Below are 14254 nucleotides of genomic sequence, written 5' to 3'. Positions count from 1 at the left end.
CTCACTAAGGACTAGATCCGTAATATGTGCCCATATAGAAAACTCACCTAGTACTGAGTCACACACACACAGCCTGATGGAAAGTACACTGAAGTGAAAGCACAGACTTCCACTTACTCCAGTGGGTCAGGCCCGTTAAACACCAAGGAAGAGGATTTCTCCATTTTCCCAGCTTCCAATGAAGAGCCTCTCCCTGTTGATTTTTTTTTTCCGTTCTCCACCCTCCAGCTAAGGCGATGCCCTTGGTAGAGTGTAGAGCTTCTACACTATGTAGTGAAGATTGCAATTCTCTGCTAAGTTTTAGAATCTAACTTCCCTCGGTAATATCACCTTCCCTGAAGGATGCTGACCTTCTAATTAGATGATTTGAAAAAAAAATTAAACCACACGTGCTATTCTTCAAGACAGCACTTAAACCTGAAACTCTCTCAGAGAAATTAAATTTACGGAAGGCTCAGGCTCTTGATTTTTGTATACAGATTGCTAACCTTGGGGTTCTGCCCAGCTAGACAAAGCTTTAAATCAAGTTCTGCAATTGCTCCTTTAACCTAATAATTATTTGTGTAGGAACCAGATTAAAACCATGTATCTTTTGCCAATGAAAAGTTAAAAAAATGGCACGTCTCCTACCATGCCCAGAGCCAGGTAGTCTACCTGTGTGCTGACATACTGCTCATCAGCACGTGTTTGTCTCCTTTTCCAGATTTATGGACAGGCTGTAGCCCTCTTCATCTGGAGGCTCTCAGGAGTGGGGGTGTGTGTAAAGGGAATATGTTTTTTTTTTTCCTAGACCATGCTGCTTTGCCTGTTGCTGATGGAGAGGGATGAAACTATGAGAAAAAATAAACTTGAAAAGCTGGTGAGCTGCCTTTTATGATCCTTTTAGGGTCCCTGTATTTAGGTTACTGTATGCAGCTCTTCTCCACCCTCAGTTCAGAGGGCTTACTCTGTCTTTCAAAGTGAAATATTTCTGCCTTTTATTTGCCTGGTATTGATTTCTCAGAGTTGCATAAACCTCCAGAATAATTCAGGTGGTTTACTCTGTAGTACTTCCTACTTAATGATTAAAGGTCAGAGCCAGAGGTTCACAGGAAAAGATCTAAAATCCTTAATGTCACTTATACATACCCTTCTCAACAATGCAAAGAATGGGGTTTTTTTTTTTAGATCATCTCCCCTCTCATATGAGCCCATAATATATTTATATTGTGCAGTGTTTTCCAAGGAAAACACGCAGACTATTTTCACCAAGAAAACTCTAGAAGCCACTTGAAAAGTGACTCAGTGTAGCTGCCTGAGAAAGGACGCCCAGAAATGGCTGCCGAGAAGTAAAGCTCTTGGCCTTCAGAAAAGTGACTTCTGAGATAGAGATTTGTCAGCTGAGCTCACGTTGTACTGAGAAACAGGTCACACCTGTAGCTTTAGAGATTTCCTAACTCTAAAGCCTGCCTTTATTCCTTCTGCTACACTCTTAGTCCTTGCCAACCTGGGGAAGAAAACATGATCCAGAAAATCAATCAACAAGGCTCTTGCACAGGTTTTCAATTAGCTTTTGGTTCCCTTTAAAGTCCTGGTGCAGGCAGTAAATGCCCGAGTCCGGCAGAGTCAGAAGTCCTTCCCACCTGTGCACAGCAGTGTACCACCCGGCTGCAAGGGTCAGGTTGATGGCAACGTCTACTGGAATCATGTCTGCCACCGCTTCGTTATTGGCAATGACGGTCCGCAGAATCCCTTTGCCCGCCTGTGGGACAAAGGAAAACAGTCACTGACATAACGCCATGGGAAGATTTCACCGACTTGGATTGAGGACAGATTGTCATGTTAGCACTTGTCAAGCCTGGCACCTGCTGCAGAAGATGGTTTGGTTTCTGTGAAAACAAAGATGGAACTCACGTGGATCCCACTGTTCTGCGTTTGCAGAGGAAGTCTAAAACATGGTGATGTCTGTGCTGTGTATAAGAAAAGCTGTGACTCTTAGTTAACTCAGTATGAAAGAAATAACCTTTGGAAAGAAATAAATTTGAATTTACTGAAATAAAATTCCCAGTGATACCTGAAGTTACATTTTCTTAACTCACACAGGCAGAGGTCTGAGTGTCCCTCAAAGATGGTAGTCGCTTTGGAAACGACACAAATAGGCTTTTTGAAAAGTTTACTCCCTTTCCTTTGGATGTATTCACACCCTCCTCTTTTCCAAAGCTGTGTCTCTTAAGCATATAGATACAGCTGAGACATGGCCCTTGCCTTGAAGAGCTCGCCACCCAACAAAACTCAGGAAATGAATGAGTGAAAATAGAAAGTACTGACAACGAAAGAGAAGGGTATGCAAGAACAGAAGATTTTCATTTTGCTTTCATTGGAAGTGCATTTGTCAGGGGATCAGGCTCTCCAGAATATATTTATTTAATCTGAATGCTTATCAAGGTGTTTCCCTGATGACCAATTAGTCTTCGGAGGTTCCACAGGAGAGACACGGCAACAGATGGCAACAAGGCAGACTGAATCAGAGAGGACAATTCAGCGATATAGAAACGTGGAGGTGAAATGGGGTGAAGGAACTTCACCTAGTGTGTCAGGTATGACAGCTGAACAGAGCAAATAAAAAAAGAAACCCCCAATGGCAGAGTCAAGGTTGCAAACAAGTTACCTAGCATACGGGAAAGAAAATGCAATGAATTTGAGTTTGATGTAGAAGCTGAGGACCCAGCGAAAAAGCTGGGAGGACAAAAGCACTAGTGAAGCAAGGAAGGAAAAAAGCTCTTATGATTTAGAGCCATGCAAAACCAGAGGGAAGGACTGAGTGAAGGGGCAGAGGAATACGCTCTACAGATCCATGAATATTTAAAACTTAGGGCAAAGGAAACGTTATAGCATTTTTTTTTCTTTTCTTCCAACCTGAGACTCCTATTTCATGATGAAATAGCTCTCCAGCTGTGAAAGATGAAGTTTTACTACAGCAGCTAGACAGGAAGTGCCTAGTTGTGCGAAACCCCTTGCCTGAAGTCTGGGGAGAAAAAAGATGTGATAAAAAAAAGCATTTAAGACTTGACATTAACTTGTATAGCACGTGCCATTGTCTACTGGTCATTGGTGGATTTTAAAGGGACACTGCATCCCCTGTTTGGGAGGTTTCTGGGTTTTTTTCTGTTCTGTCTCTCTCCCCCTCTTTTCCCCTTCTATAATCAGATGGTTTTGTTACATTTCACTGCTTGCAAGTAAGGGAATACCACTTATGACTGATTTAATTTTCATGAGCTCAGACTCCTGAGCAGTCTCATCTCATCCCTGGTGCAGCTGGCAGAGGGATCATAGACAGTCTCAGACGCAGGCAACCGTGTAAGCTTCCCCACATGCTTCCATCTTCCCCAAACCCATGGCATGCAGTTAACTTCTGCTGCCCTAAGCTGAACCTCAGCTGAACCACTGCTGCGCTTAAGACCTTAGAACCTTAACTTGCAACATCACTATGATGGGTTTTTTTGGTTCTTACTACTGTTTTTTTCAAGGGAAAAAAAAAGCAAAAAGAACCAAAGGACGCAATCAAGCTCAGCTATGAATTTTCCACTGCTGCAAACGCATGCCCACTAGAGACCACTGTGTGACCAACTATCACATTTTCACAGGTACACTAAACACCTGAGATCTTCAAAACTAGGAAGTTTGATGGATGTGCTGTAAACATGGCTGTATTCAGAGCAGCATGTGATGGTCATATACACATGGATGAATTAGACATTTCATGCATTGTGTATTTAGTGAAGACTTCAGGTTTAAGTGTTTTAAGTTACTTTTTACATTGGAAATGGTTCAGTACTTCTTTACCAGGTATGGCTTGATTTCTGTTTAGAGTTGCTGACTTTTTTCTCTTTAGTGAAATAAAAGCTACTGCAGCTTGAAGCCTCCGAAATCATTTCCCGGTCTGAGTCCGATGTTTCTGGACAGCCTCCCACCTGATGCGCTTCGGGACTAGTCACTGTCCAGAACATGAACCAAACCACAGTTCTGCCTTACAGCTTCACTGCCTTGCAGGGAAGAAGGTCTCTACATGTAATATGGAACAGCGAGACAAAATGCTTCAATTATGGTCCAGCGGAAATGTAATTAATTTCATTTTGGTTTTCAATCAACAAAGCTTCTCCCCACAGCAGCTGGAAAAACTGTAGGCAAAAGAAACAGACTATCAAGAATAACTTGGACTCCCGTATTTCATGAATATTTAAAAGAAATATATCTATTTGTGGAATAAAATTATCAGACTCAAATATTGTAGTGGTGACCGAGGAAAAAAACCCCCAAAAAACAACTTAGCAAGGTTTGGAGTTCAGATTCTGCCCAGATGATCCCAAAGATCATCTGAACCAAATCTGAATCTGGGGGTTGTTCTCCATATAGGATGAGCTTGGTTTAGAAGTGGTATACGAATATTTTAGTATGCAGGGGGACTTTAAAAAAAAATACACAAACACCAAAACACTTCCTTTTTGCTTTTTCCATCCTTAATTAAGGCTAATAAAGCTACTTGACTAATAAATACACTTTGAAATACAGTTGGCCGAGACAGCTGGTTGTAATCACACAACTTCCAGGTAATCAAACTAACGTGTAACCCACATGCTCAAGGGCTAATTTTCAAACTACCAAACAGGATTTACCAATGCACCATATCCAAGCATGTTAATTCAAAACATGTATTTATTTCCCCCACCACCACCTCAGAAGACCAAAAGTCTCTTGGGCTCCCCAATAATAAATACCTTTCACTTCCAGAAAACTAGTACCGGTCCAACTAAGTTCAGTAGCAACCAGAGATGGTACAAGACAAATACTGTCTGTCAGCACTTGGCAATCACCCCTTGCTTCTCCACATCGCAGTCTCTGCTCCTGACTGCTGCCAGCCAACACCGCTGCCTGTGGGGCCAAAGAGCTGTTGGACACAGACAACAGCCCGGCCTTACACCCTGCACCGATTGTCACTGCTTTTTGTCTTTTTCTTGGTTAAGTCTCGGTAGTTATATATATCAAATCATCATATTTCATCACTGAAGAGCTCGGTGCAGATGACACGAATTTCAGTGTCTCTTTATTTCCTGTATGGAAGAACCTCAGAGCTTCAATCCTGAACCAAAAAATACCATCTCTATTTCAAAACTCTTTCAGTACAGGTCAAAGCCTTTATATAAAAGGGAAGGGAAGTTATTTACTACAGTGACTCTAGAACCTCAAAATCTTTAGTTTCCATAGAGTTAATTTGGAGATAAAGATACAGGTTGGCATCTGCGTGTGAAACCTGGCCCCAACGAAACCACCATTAGGTTTGTTGTTGCATTCAGTAAGGCTAGAAATTTTTTGCTTTGAAAAATAGAAAATATTAGTTACTGGTATGAGTGGCAAAGGATAAGCATATAAAATATATGCAAGCTCTAGCGTTAAGTTCCTAAAGCTGACACTATTAAAAAAAGACTGATATATGGGCAAAATTTCCAAATACTTAACCATTAGGTGTTTTTTTACTTGTTGGCAGATTAAAAGAAAAGAAAAAAGGAGGGGAAAAATGCTTTTTAAATGACAAAAGATTTGATTGGCATGTTTTTATATGGCTGAAAGCATATGAATTTGGCCTGTGTTTCATAACCTATTGGCACATGATACACATATGACAGCTATCTGCTGTAATTTGTTACTTAGGTAATTCATTTGTGGGGAATAAAGAGCAATGCAATGGAACTTTTTTTGTGTAATATCTTTCTTGCAAACCAATTCTGGACAAATTTTTGTGACAGACATCTTTAATGCTCGAAACTAATCATAAAAAAAAAATCAAAACTCACAGATATCATTACAAAAGTTAGAACCTGTCACATGAAAACGTAAGGCGTGGATCTGCAAAATTAAGGAACTGCAAAACCTTTCTTTATCGTGATGATGACAAGACGTCGTGAAAGAACACAGGAAACAGCACAAGGTGCTGGAAGTAGAGCAGAGAGGCAGCACAAGCTTTATGAGCAGTCAGCAAGGACTAAAAGGCTGATAGGTAATTATTTTAAAGAAACTGTGGTATGAATAGGAGCTAATTACACTTTGTGAACACAAATGATGCATTTGGGGGCTTTTGAAGGCCTCTGAAATGTGTAACTGGGGTTTCAGATAAAAGCATTAGCTGGGATATACCCACTAATTTCACTAGTCCTGTGGATTCCAGAAGTAACTGTAACAGTTTCTATTTATGGTCTACTTCAGGTATAAATGAGCTTTTTAAACAAGATTATATTTGGATTTTATTCTGCTCTCCTAAGACTGTAGACAACTAATCCTTTTATACACTGCATCAGGCTGATTACAATATAGTTTTTACAAAGTAATCAAGTTGGACAAATCATATATGAACAAAAATATCTGCCCATAGCTATACAGCATTATGCAGTGACAAATACACCTAAGGCAGCGATTTTAGTTCAGAAAAAAAAAAAGCCAGGAGAAACGGTATGCAACTTTAGTGTTTTCATATGTTAAATTGTAATGATTGTTTTCATATTACATGGAATATTTTATCAAGTTATTCATTATCTTATGGGTTTGTTCCTCGCCATTTTGCACAGTAGTTATTTATATGAGTATTAAGCAAGAATATAGTGAATTATCCATGTGACTGGTAGACTCTGAATTGATAGTTACACACATCATTTAGGTGTACTCTGCACATGGAAAAATCCTGCATAAAGCAATGGCAAGAGAGACCCAGAATCTTTGTTATTGTGAAGTGGTCACAAACTATAGCAGTGGACTTAGTAACAAAACATATAAAGATAAATGAAAGGACAAATAATGCTGCCTTGTATTGATGGTATGGTAATCTGGCCTGGAAAATTAAGTTCTGTTATAAGAGTCAAGCTTTGACATCCGCGAATTACCCTAGTTTCAAGGATGCATCTTTTGCCCCTTCTTTGAAAATCTGGCCTAATTTGCCCAAAACTTTAGGTTTTTTAGAGTTTTTAGAAACTACAATTCACATTTAGTGAACCAGCAACATGAATACTCTTTCAATGTCCTTTTTTGAACACAGCATAAATAGACAGTCTTCTGGGTCTTACAGGCATCTAGATGTATAGTGAGTGCGTGACATCATTCTACCAGATTCAGAAAAGTGCTGTGATCCTTTTTTGTACACAATTTCTAAGTGGGGCTGTAGAGGAACTTTAGAGTTGCTATCTTAGTAACTCAAACTCTACTTTAAGGGGAGCTTAAATAGTAACTAGACATACCGCAACAAATATTCCACTTGTCCCGTTGAAGCTGTCAATCCAACCCTGCAAAAAAGAAGAATGATTACTATTTCTTTCAATGACATGTTGCTTACACAGGCTTCAAAATGGTGAAAGGGCTATAATGCTGTGGTATAGACAAAGAAGCAACAAGACACCAGTTAAGACAGATGCCAGCCCATCTGGGACAGCTGCCAGGACGTTAACCAGTAGGAAATACCTAATTGATTTTAAATAGGGGATGCATTGAATGGTACCTTGTTCCGTCTGCAATTTACCCATCAACAACAGAATCTAATTTTCTTTTTAGAAACCACTGCTTTCCTATAATAACTTGGCTACAGGAGTAGACTCTGGCTTTAAACACTACAGGGTCTTGGTGCTGTCACATTTGCTGAAAACAGCCAGCATGTTATATACCCTCCAACATACAACACGCAGATGTCACTGAGACCGATTTGATTACTCCAGCTAATTTCTAAGGCAAGGAAGAAAAAAAAAAAAAGCCACTCCACTTTTGAATCCCATCCTACTTCAGGACAGGGAAACTGCCACTTATGGGAGCCAGAGCTAAGAGCAGTGATGAGCTGTCTGACCCAAAACAGGTTACGACACCTAACAGGGTTTGCTCTGTCTTTCCAAGATGGGGAGCTTGGCCCAGAGCCTCGCTATATCTCAGACATCTTTGGCATGCTTTGAGCTGCATGAAAGCCAAAGGTGACTTTATGTTGCCTTTCCAATTTGGCTGCAATGTTAGGGCACATTATTCCTACCAGTATATTTAGCTTAGTGAATTATTTCAGACCAAAAGTACAGTTGCATTTAATTACTCTGTGGCTGACATTTGTATCTGCAACAGGCCCGTACAAGTGCGAATCCAGTGAATTCAACAACTACCAACACAAGAGAGATACTAGGTAACTGCATATGACATTATCAAATGCTTTCAAGGACCATGTGAGGTCTAGGGTGCTCATCAGGACCTCATTAAAATAGGCTGACTAGACCATGGAAAGACTCAAACCAGAATGCATCAGGACTACGACTGATCCCCACATCTCATGTTTCCCCAGCTAGTACAGAAACTCCACTGTGTGTCTGTCTGGGCACAATCCTCTGCGAGTAAGACCATCAGTTGCAAGTCCAGCATTTTGCACCATTATTATCCCAGTTCTTGTTATTATTGCTTATTACTGCTTGGAGACAAGAGTCTTTACTAAAAATGCTGAAGAAGGCTTGCTGTTCTACTCCAGCACAGGTCCTCCATCTCTTCCACACACTTTCCTATCAACTGGAGTACCTGTTTCTCAAGCGGACACTACTACAAGTAGGGAGAGATTCCTGACAGTACTGCAGTTACAGCTGTATCAAAGGGCTCTCAGTAGGGAATTGCTATGTATTCATGCTTACTGGGAAAGGCTCATGCCAGCTAGCTCCCACGATGGATGGCCTGATGATAGCAATGTTCAAGTTTCCTTTCTCTTGCTGAATCAGGTATTCTGACAAGGCTTTGGTGTAGGTGTAAGTGTTGGGCCAGTCCCCAAGCAGCTTGGGTGTGATGTCTTGAATGATAGATTCATCCAACCACCTACAGGAAACGAGGAGAACGTCATTATCCACCATACAGAGAGAGAAAAGACTGAGGCAAAAAAGACCAGTGAGACAGGAATCCTCACCTGAAACAAAGGGTAAGCAAGCCAAAGCCATTTAAGACAAAGCCAGGAGCAACTAGTTTGGATTTATAACAACTCTGCAGGAGAAAGGTTACTTTTGTCTTCAAAGTGCAAAATACCCCTGGTAAGCTTCATGCTACCATGTCCAGCTCAACTTCAGGTATCTATACAATCTCATTTTAAAGCAATCTCTCGTGTACTTCATCCTTCACTGCAATCTGTAACGTAAATATAGCCGTGGTCTACAGATTGATGGAGCTTTCCAACCTAGCACTCTTACGAGGTAGCACTTATCCTTAGCCAAAACAGTCCCTATATACTCCCAAGTACACTTCAGGAGATTCTTGGTAACCTTGAATTACTGAGTTGAGCAGCATTACAAAGGTCTCAAAAGCTAGAGCAACATACTACAGGGATATTATTCCAGTAGCACTATTTACAGTGTTAGGTGCTCCTTCCTACAGGTTTTTCATGGGCTTGTCCACAAAGGAAATTAGGAAACTGTCAGTGCTAGCTGCTTAAAAAACCCCAAACCCACAAACAAATTAAAAAAACCCCACTGAGGTTTTTTATTTTTATTTTTTTTAATTTTTTTTTTTTTTAAGGTATTCAGGTATCTAATCCATCAGAAGTAGTTATGCATATACCTTTAAAAAAGTGGCCCTTACCACCGTGGTGCTGCAGCGAGGGCCTAAGGCTCAAAGGCTCTTCCCTGGCACACCATCAAGACTTCACTGGTCCTGCCAGCATTTGGGTCTAAAGGACAGAACTGGCTGTACTTCCAGAGCCCTTGCACACCACTGCCAATCCCCAACAGGCTTTCAGCAGTCTGCTGTTATACCACAGAGTCAAAGATTAACTCCTATAATCCAATTTGTAATTAAGTCAATGGACTTACAGTTCAGACTGAATGGGTGCACTTTTCCCAGGGGCACTGCAAGGACATCGTTTCCTGCGGATCCTCACTTCACCCCTCCTTATCTTGAATTTCAGAAACAGGTGGAGGTCAAGGGGAGAGGAATAAGGCGGAAACGGTCCCACCTAGAGAATTACTTGATCACATCAACTTAAATGTGCAAACACCTGACGGCTCAGGTGGCACACTTCTTTTCAGATGGCTCTCATTAGACACAGGTGGAAATATTACAGGAAAACTGTTGTATGAGAAAACATTGATTCACTGAAACTGCAAAACAGTTTGCAGGGGAGGGCTGAATTCAGTGAATTTCAGTTTTGGAATGAGTTGAAAAGAATCTGACAGTAAAAAGTATATAGAAATTATTTTTTTTAAATAAAAAAAAGCCTTATAGAGGCAAAAATACTTTCCTTTGCAACCCTGGTCCCATGCTTTGGAAACAAGGCAGAAAAATTTAAGTTTAAGCATAAAATACGAAGCTGAACTATGCAGAGGCTATAAGCAGCACACAATATTGACTTAATTTACAAAGCCTGTTTAGGCAGTCATTGAACCTAGCCTCCTCAGGATCTCAGCTAAATTGCCTTTGTTTGAATCTGTTGAGTAATTAATTACCAGCCTACCAAAAGGAGATGTCTATTTCTGCGGGGCTTGGAGGAAGACTAGGTTCATTTGGGAACTCAGATTAAGCTGCATGCAAGTCTTTTTTCCGTTCTCTTTTTTTTTTTGCTTTTATTTAAATAACAGGGGCTTACAGGTTAGCATTCTCACAAAGCAAAGACAGGTGTAGAAGTACAAGGAGAAGCAATTTCCCCTTGCCCTCATCATTCCAGACAGGCCTCTGCCTTACTTTAAGTGGTCATCAAGGGGACCACGCTCCTGCCTGTCTCAAGGGTACCATCCTACCAGGTGATTTGATCTACCAGCATTACCATCACAGGAGCGCTGAGCTGACAGTTCAGCGAGGCGAACTGTTCCTACTCCTCTGTGACCTACTTTGAAGATTTTGAAATGCTAAATCACAAAGCTATTGCTTTTGCTCACTGCTGCAAGTGCCCCGTAGCAACAAGAGATGCAAATTAAACAATTAGTATCCTCTTCTTTCACCACATATATGCACCAAATTACTCTGCCATAGGAAAACATAACTTTCTGGGTTAATCACCTTGCATTAATAAGACACTCTCTTTCTTGTAAGTGATGACGGATCTACATTTTCTGCAATAATGAAAACAGTTCTGCTTCAGCCCACACTTCACTGTGCACTGTGTTCCTTACCTCAGCACACCCTTCAAAGCTGATTTCCCTCAGCTTTAGATTAAGGCAAACCTTGCATGATGTGGCAGATTATATATTTCCTCTAGTGGCCTGGCAGCACTTAGAAGTGTGACTTTTGGTTTACACAGATTAAGCCTAAGGCTTTACTTGCAGTTTAAATATCAAAATACGGGAAAGCAGGGATGTAATAGGAGGATAAGAACAGAAAAAGAAACAGCTGGGAGTCCTACTTGGGATTTCAACTGAATAAAGAATCATAAGCATATATCAAGTGCATGGCCACAAGCATCATTAAATGGATCTGTTATTGCATCCAGTTGTGTGATCATGCCTCTTAATGCACTTGCAGAAGAGCACTTTAAGACAAGGGTTGTTTATGAAGGGAAGCTTTTGCAGCTGGGTGATGCAAAACACGACCTCTATTTCTTCCCCCTTTTTGAAGGGAGTTTGTATTTCCTTGTCTGCTTTTTTTCCTCCCCTGCTTTTTGAAGGTAACATTCTGATATCTGTTAACCTCCTTTCTCTGAAACCTTCTGTGCCCAGATATCCACATATTATTTCTTCCACTTACACGGTGAATAATAAAAGAGGCATCTCTCCCATTTCCCTCCAACCCTGCTTTGTCTTCTCTTTCTCCCTCCCTCCAAGTAATCCCCTGCCCTTCACAGTCTCTCAGAGTTTTCTCTATCCCATTCTGCCTATGTCACATCATCCCAACATCCCAGGGACTTTCCCATCCTGCTCCTTCATACACTCTGCAACCTCATGCATCTCTCTCATATATTGCCTTTGATTTGCAGAACACCTTCCAAACCAATTACCCTGGAGCCCGTGATTTTCAACAATGCCACCTGATTTCAGTGCCTTTGAAAGCAGTGGTTGTCTTTGCTGTGAGCAATTATAATGCTACCTGCAAACACTGTAGAGAAATAGATGCCGTCCTAGTTGAGGGCACACTGTCATTTCTGTCTCTCTAAAAGTACTGGAAGGTGATGAACTTCTGGAGTATAGTAAAACAAATTGAAAAATCTAGTGAAAAAGCAAGAAAACCCATCTCTAATTATGTGGCTAAGAAAAAACCAACCAAACATACTACCAAGATAAACACATGAAAGAACACATCTGAAAGCCAATCCTTTGTCACTCGACCATTCTTTCAAACATCATCCTCTCTGCTGCACATGCAAACTACGATAAATGAATTCTTAGGGTCTTACATGAAGCAGCTGAAGCAGCAACCTCTGGGGCAGCCAGGCACTTCTGTGTGTTTCTGATTAGCATTTAGTCCTTTGCTGGAGTCTTTTTTATCTGAGCCATCAACACTAATTGTTTCCAAAGTTGCAAGTGATGGTAAGCTTTTTGGGGCAGTGAAATGTAATATTGACAGCGATGAACTCCAAAGGACATTGTAAAGCTGAGTCAGTGGGCAAAAAGGTAGCAGATTAGCTTCACTGTAAGTAAAAGTAAGGTAATGCATTTAGGGAAAAGCAGTCTAAACTGGTCTTAGAGGTTGCTGAACCCAGAACTGGCAGCCGCAGCACAGCAAGAGCTCTTGGAAGCACAGCTGACGGCTTTATGAAATCTCCAGGTCATTGAGTAGCAGCAGACAAAAAAGTCAAGGAAATTTTGCACATCATCAAGTACTGAGAACAAGACCAATGGTGTCGTTCTGAAGCTACTTCAATAAAACTTTAGCGTGACCACACCTTGAGTGCTGCATGCAGTTCTCTGGCCCCTGCACCTCGAGGAGGGAGTGGAGTTAAAAAAAGGCAGAGAGGAAGGGCAACTAAAATCATCATGGGGACAGATCAGTTGGCATATGAGGAGCCAGGAAAAATGCTGGGACTCTTCAGGCTGCAGAAGAGAAGGTCCAGGGTGAATGCAAGACAGAATTGCAGATGTAGTGAATAGGGCAAATCCTGCAGATACTGCAATGCTGCAACCATGGGACATGCAATGGAACTATTAGCATGACAGCGTGAAACAGGTAAAAGAAAGCTCGTCTTTATGCAGCAGTTAGTAAACGCCTAGAACTTGCTGCCACAGGGGGTTTGCAGAAGCAGAGTACCGGAAAGTTCAAAAAGGGATTAAACAAATAAATGGATTAAAAAATGGGACAAAAAATAATAGGATGTAACACCCCTCATACTACAGTTATGGTTTCTGGGAGGGTACAAGGGGAACGGGTTGCAAAAAGTATCCAGGCCTGTGTAGTTACCCTAAACAGCATCTGCCAGTGCCACTGCTGAGGGCAAGATACTGGGCCAGGCAGCCCATCGCCCTAATGCACTAGGGCATTTCTTATGTTTTTATCACGCTCCACTTGCTGAATAAACAATAAATGATAGATGACTACTTGCTGGAAGTAAACATATCCAAGAATATGGGCTACTGGAAAAATTAAAGAAAGAAAACACTGATTTGTGCTAAATTTTCTGGAGTAGTCCTTAGTCGAATTATTTTTTTTTGGCAAACAATTTTTTTTATATAAAAGCTCAGTGGTTCTCCTGCTGGACAATAATTCATCTCATCTCCTATTACCCTAAATCAAGGAGAAGAAAGAATTATACCAGCTCTTTGGGTTACTAGTTCACAGGTCAGTTGCTTATATCACACAAGTGGAATACCACCAGAAAGTAAGTGAAAACAAAGTTACAGCTGTGGGAGAATTCTTCTAAGGGGAAGGTGTCCTGGGGCCTTTATCAGCAGATTTTGTTATTCTTTCTTATTATTCTTCATTTTGATAAATTCAGTTAAACAAGCCTTTTTGTTGTTCCCTCACAGTCCTGGAGTCTCACACTGAATTCTTTCTAAAACAGCCTGTTTCTGAATCATCCCCATATAACTCCGGTTTAATACCACAGGGTTGTTGAAATAAGTGGAAACAACTTTGCGAAGCTGAAGAGATAAAGAAATGAGTATAAGGTATATGAAAAATTTCAGGTCTTACTAAGGCAGCGACACAGCTGACTCTTACAGAAAGAAGCATCACTACTCCATTCCTGATAGCAAATGCACTCGTGCATAACTTATTCAATGCTGGACCCTCATGAAATCACAGTCTTTTTTAAAATGGTGCGTGGAAAAATTTAGAGGTAGCTGAAATGACAGGGTTATTAGGTGTGTTT

General features: G+C 40.9%; 1 protein-coding gene across 10 annotated transcripts in view; it reads right to left on the bottom strand.

Annotated features, from left to right (window-relative positions):
* FAR2 (fatty acyl-CoA reductase 2) overlaps positions 1-14254 on the bottom strand; it is a 151119-nt gene that overhangs the window by 20913 nt on the left and 115952 nt on the right. For all 10 annotated transcript variants that reach the window (XM_052790149.1, XM_052790147.1, XM_052790145.1 and 7 more), the window contains exons 5-7: positions 8670-8847; positions 7260-7304; positions 1623-1741 (exon numbers count right to left, since the gene is read on the bottom strand). In XM_052790149.1, the coding sequence (XP_052646109.1) occupies positions 1623-1741; positions 7260-7304; positions 8670-8847 (342 nt within the window). The remainder of the gene's footprint in view (positions 1-1622; positions 1742-7259; positions 7305-8669; positions 8848-14254) is intronic.

The sequence above is a fragment of the Harpia harpyja genome, chromosome 6, assembly GCF_026419915.1.
Source record: "Harpia harpyja isolate bHarHar1 chromosome 6, bHarHar1 primary haplotype, whole genome shotgun sequence".
In the NCBI taxonomy this organism is placed as follows: Eukaryota; Metazoa; Chordata; class Aves; order Accipitriformes; family Accipitridae; genus Harpia; species Harpia harpyja.
The sequence above is the reverse complement of the archived record's forward strand: the minus strand, read 5'-3'. Positions and strand labels throughout refer to the sequence as shown.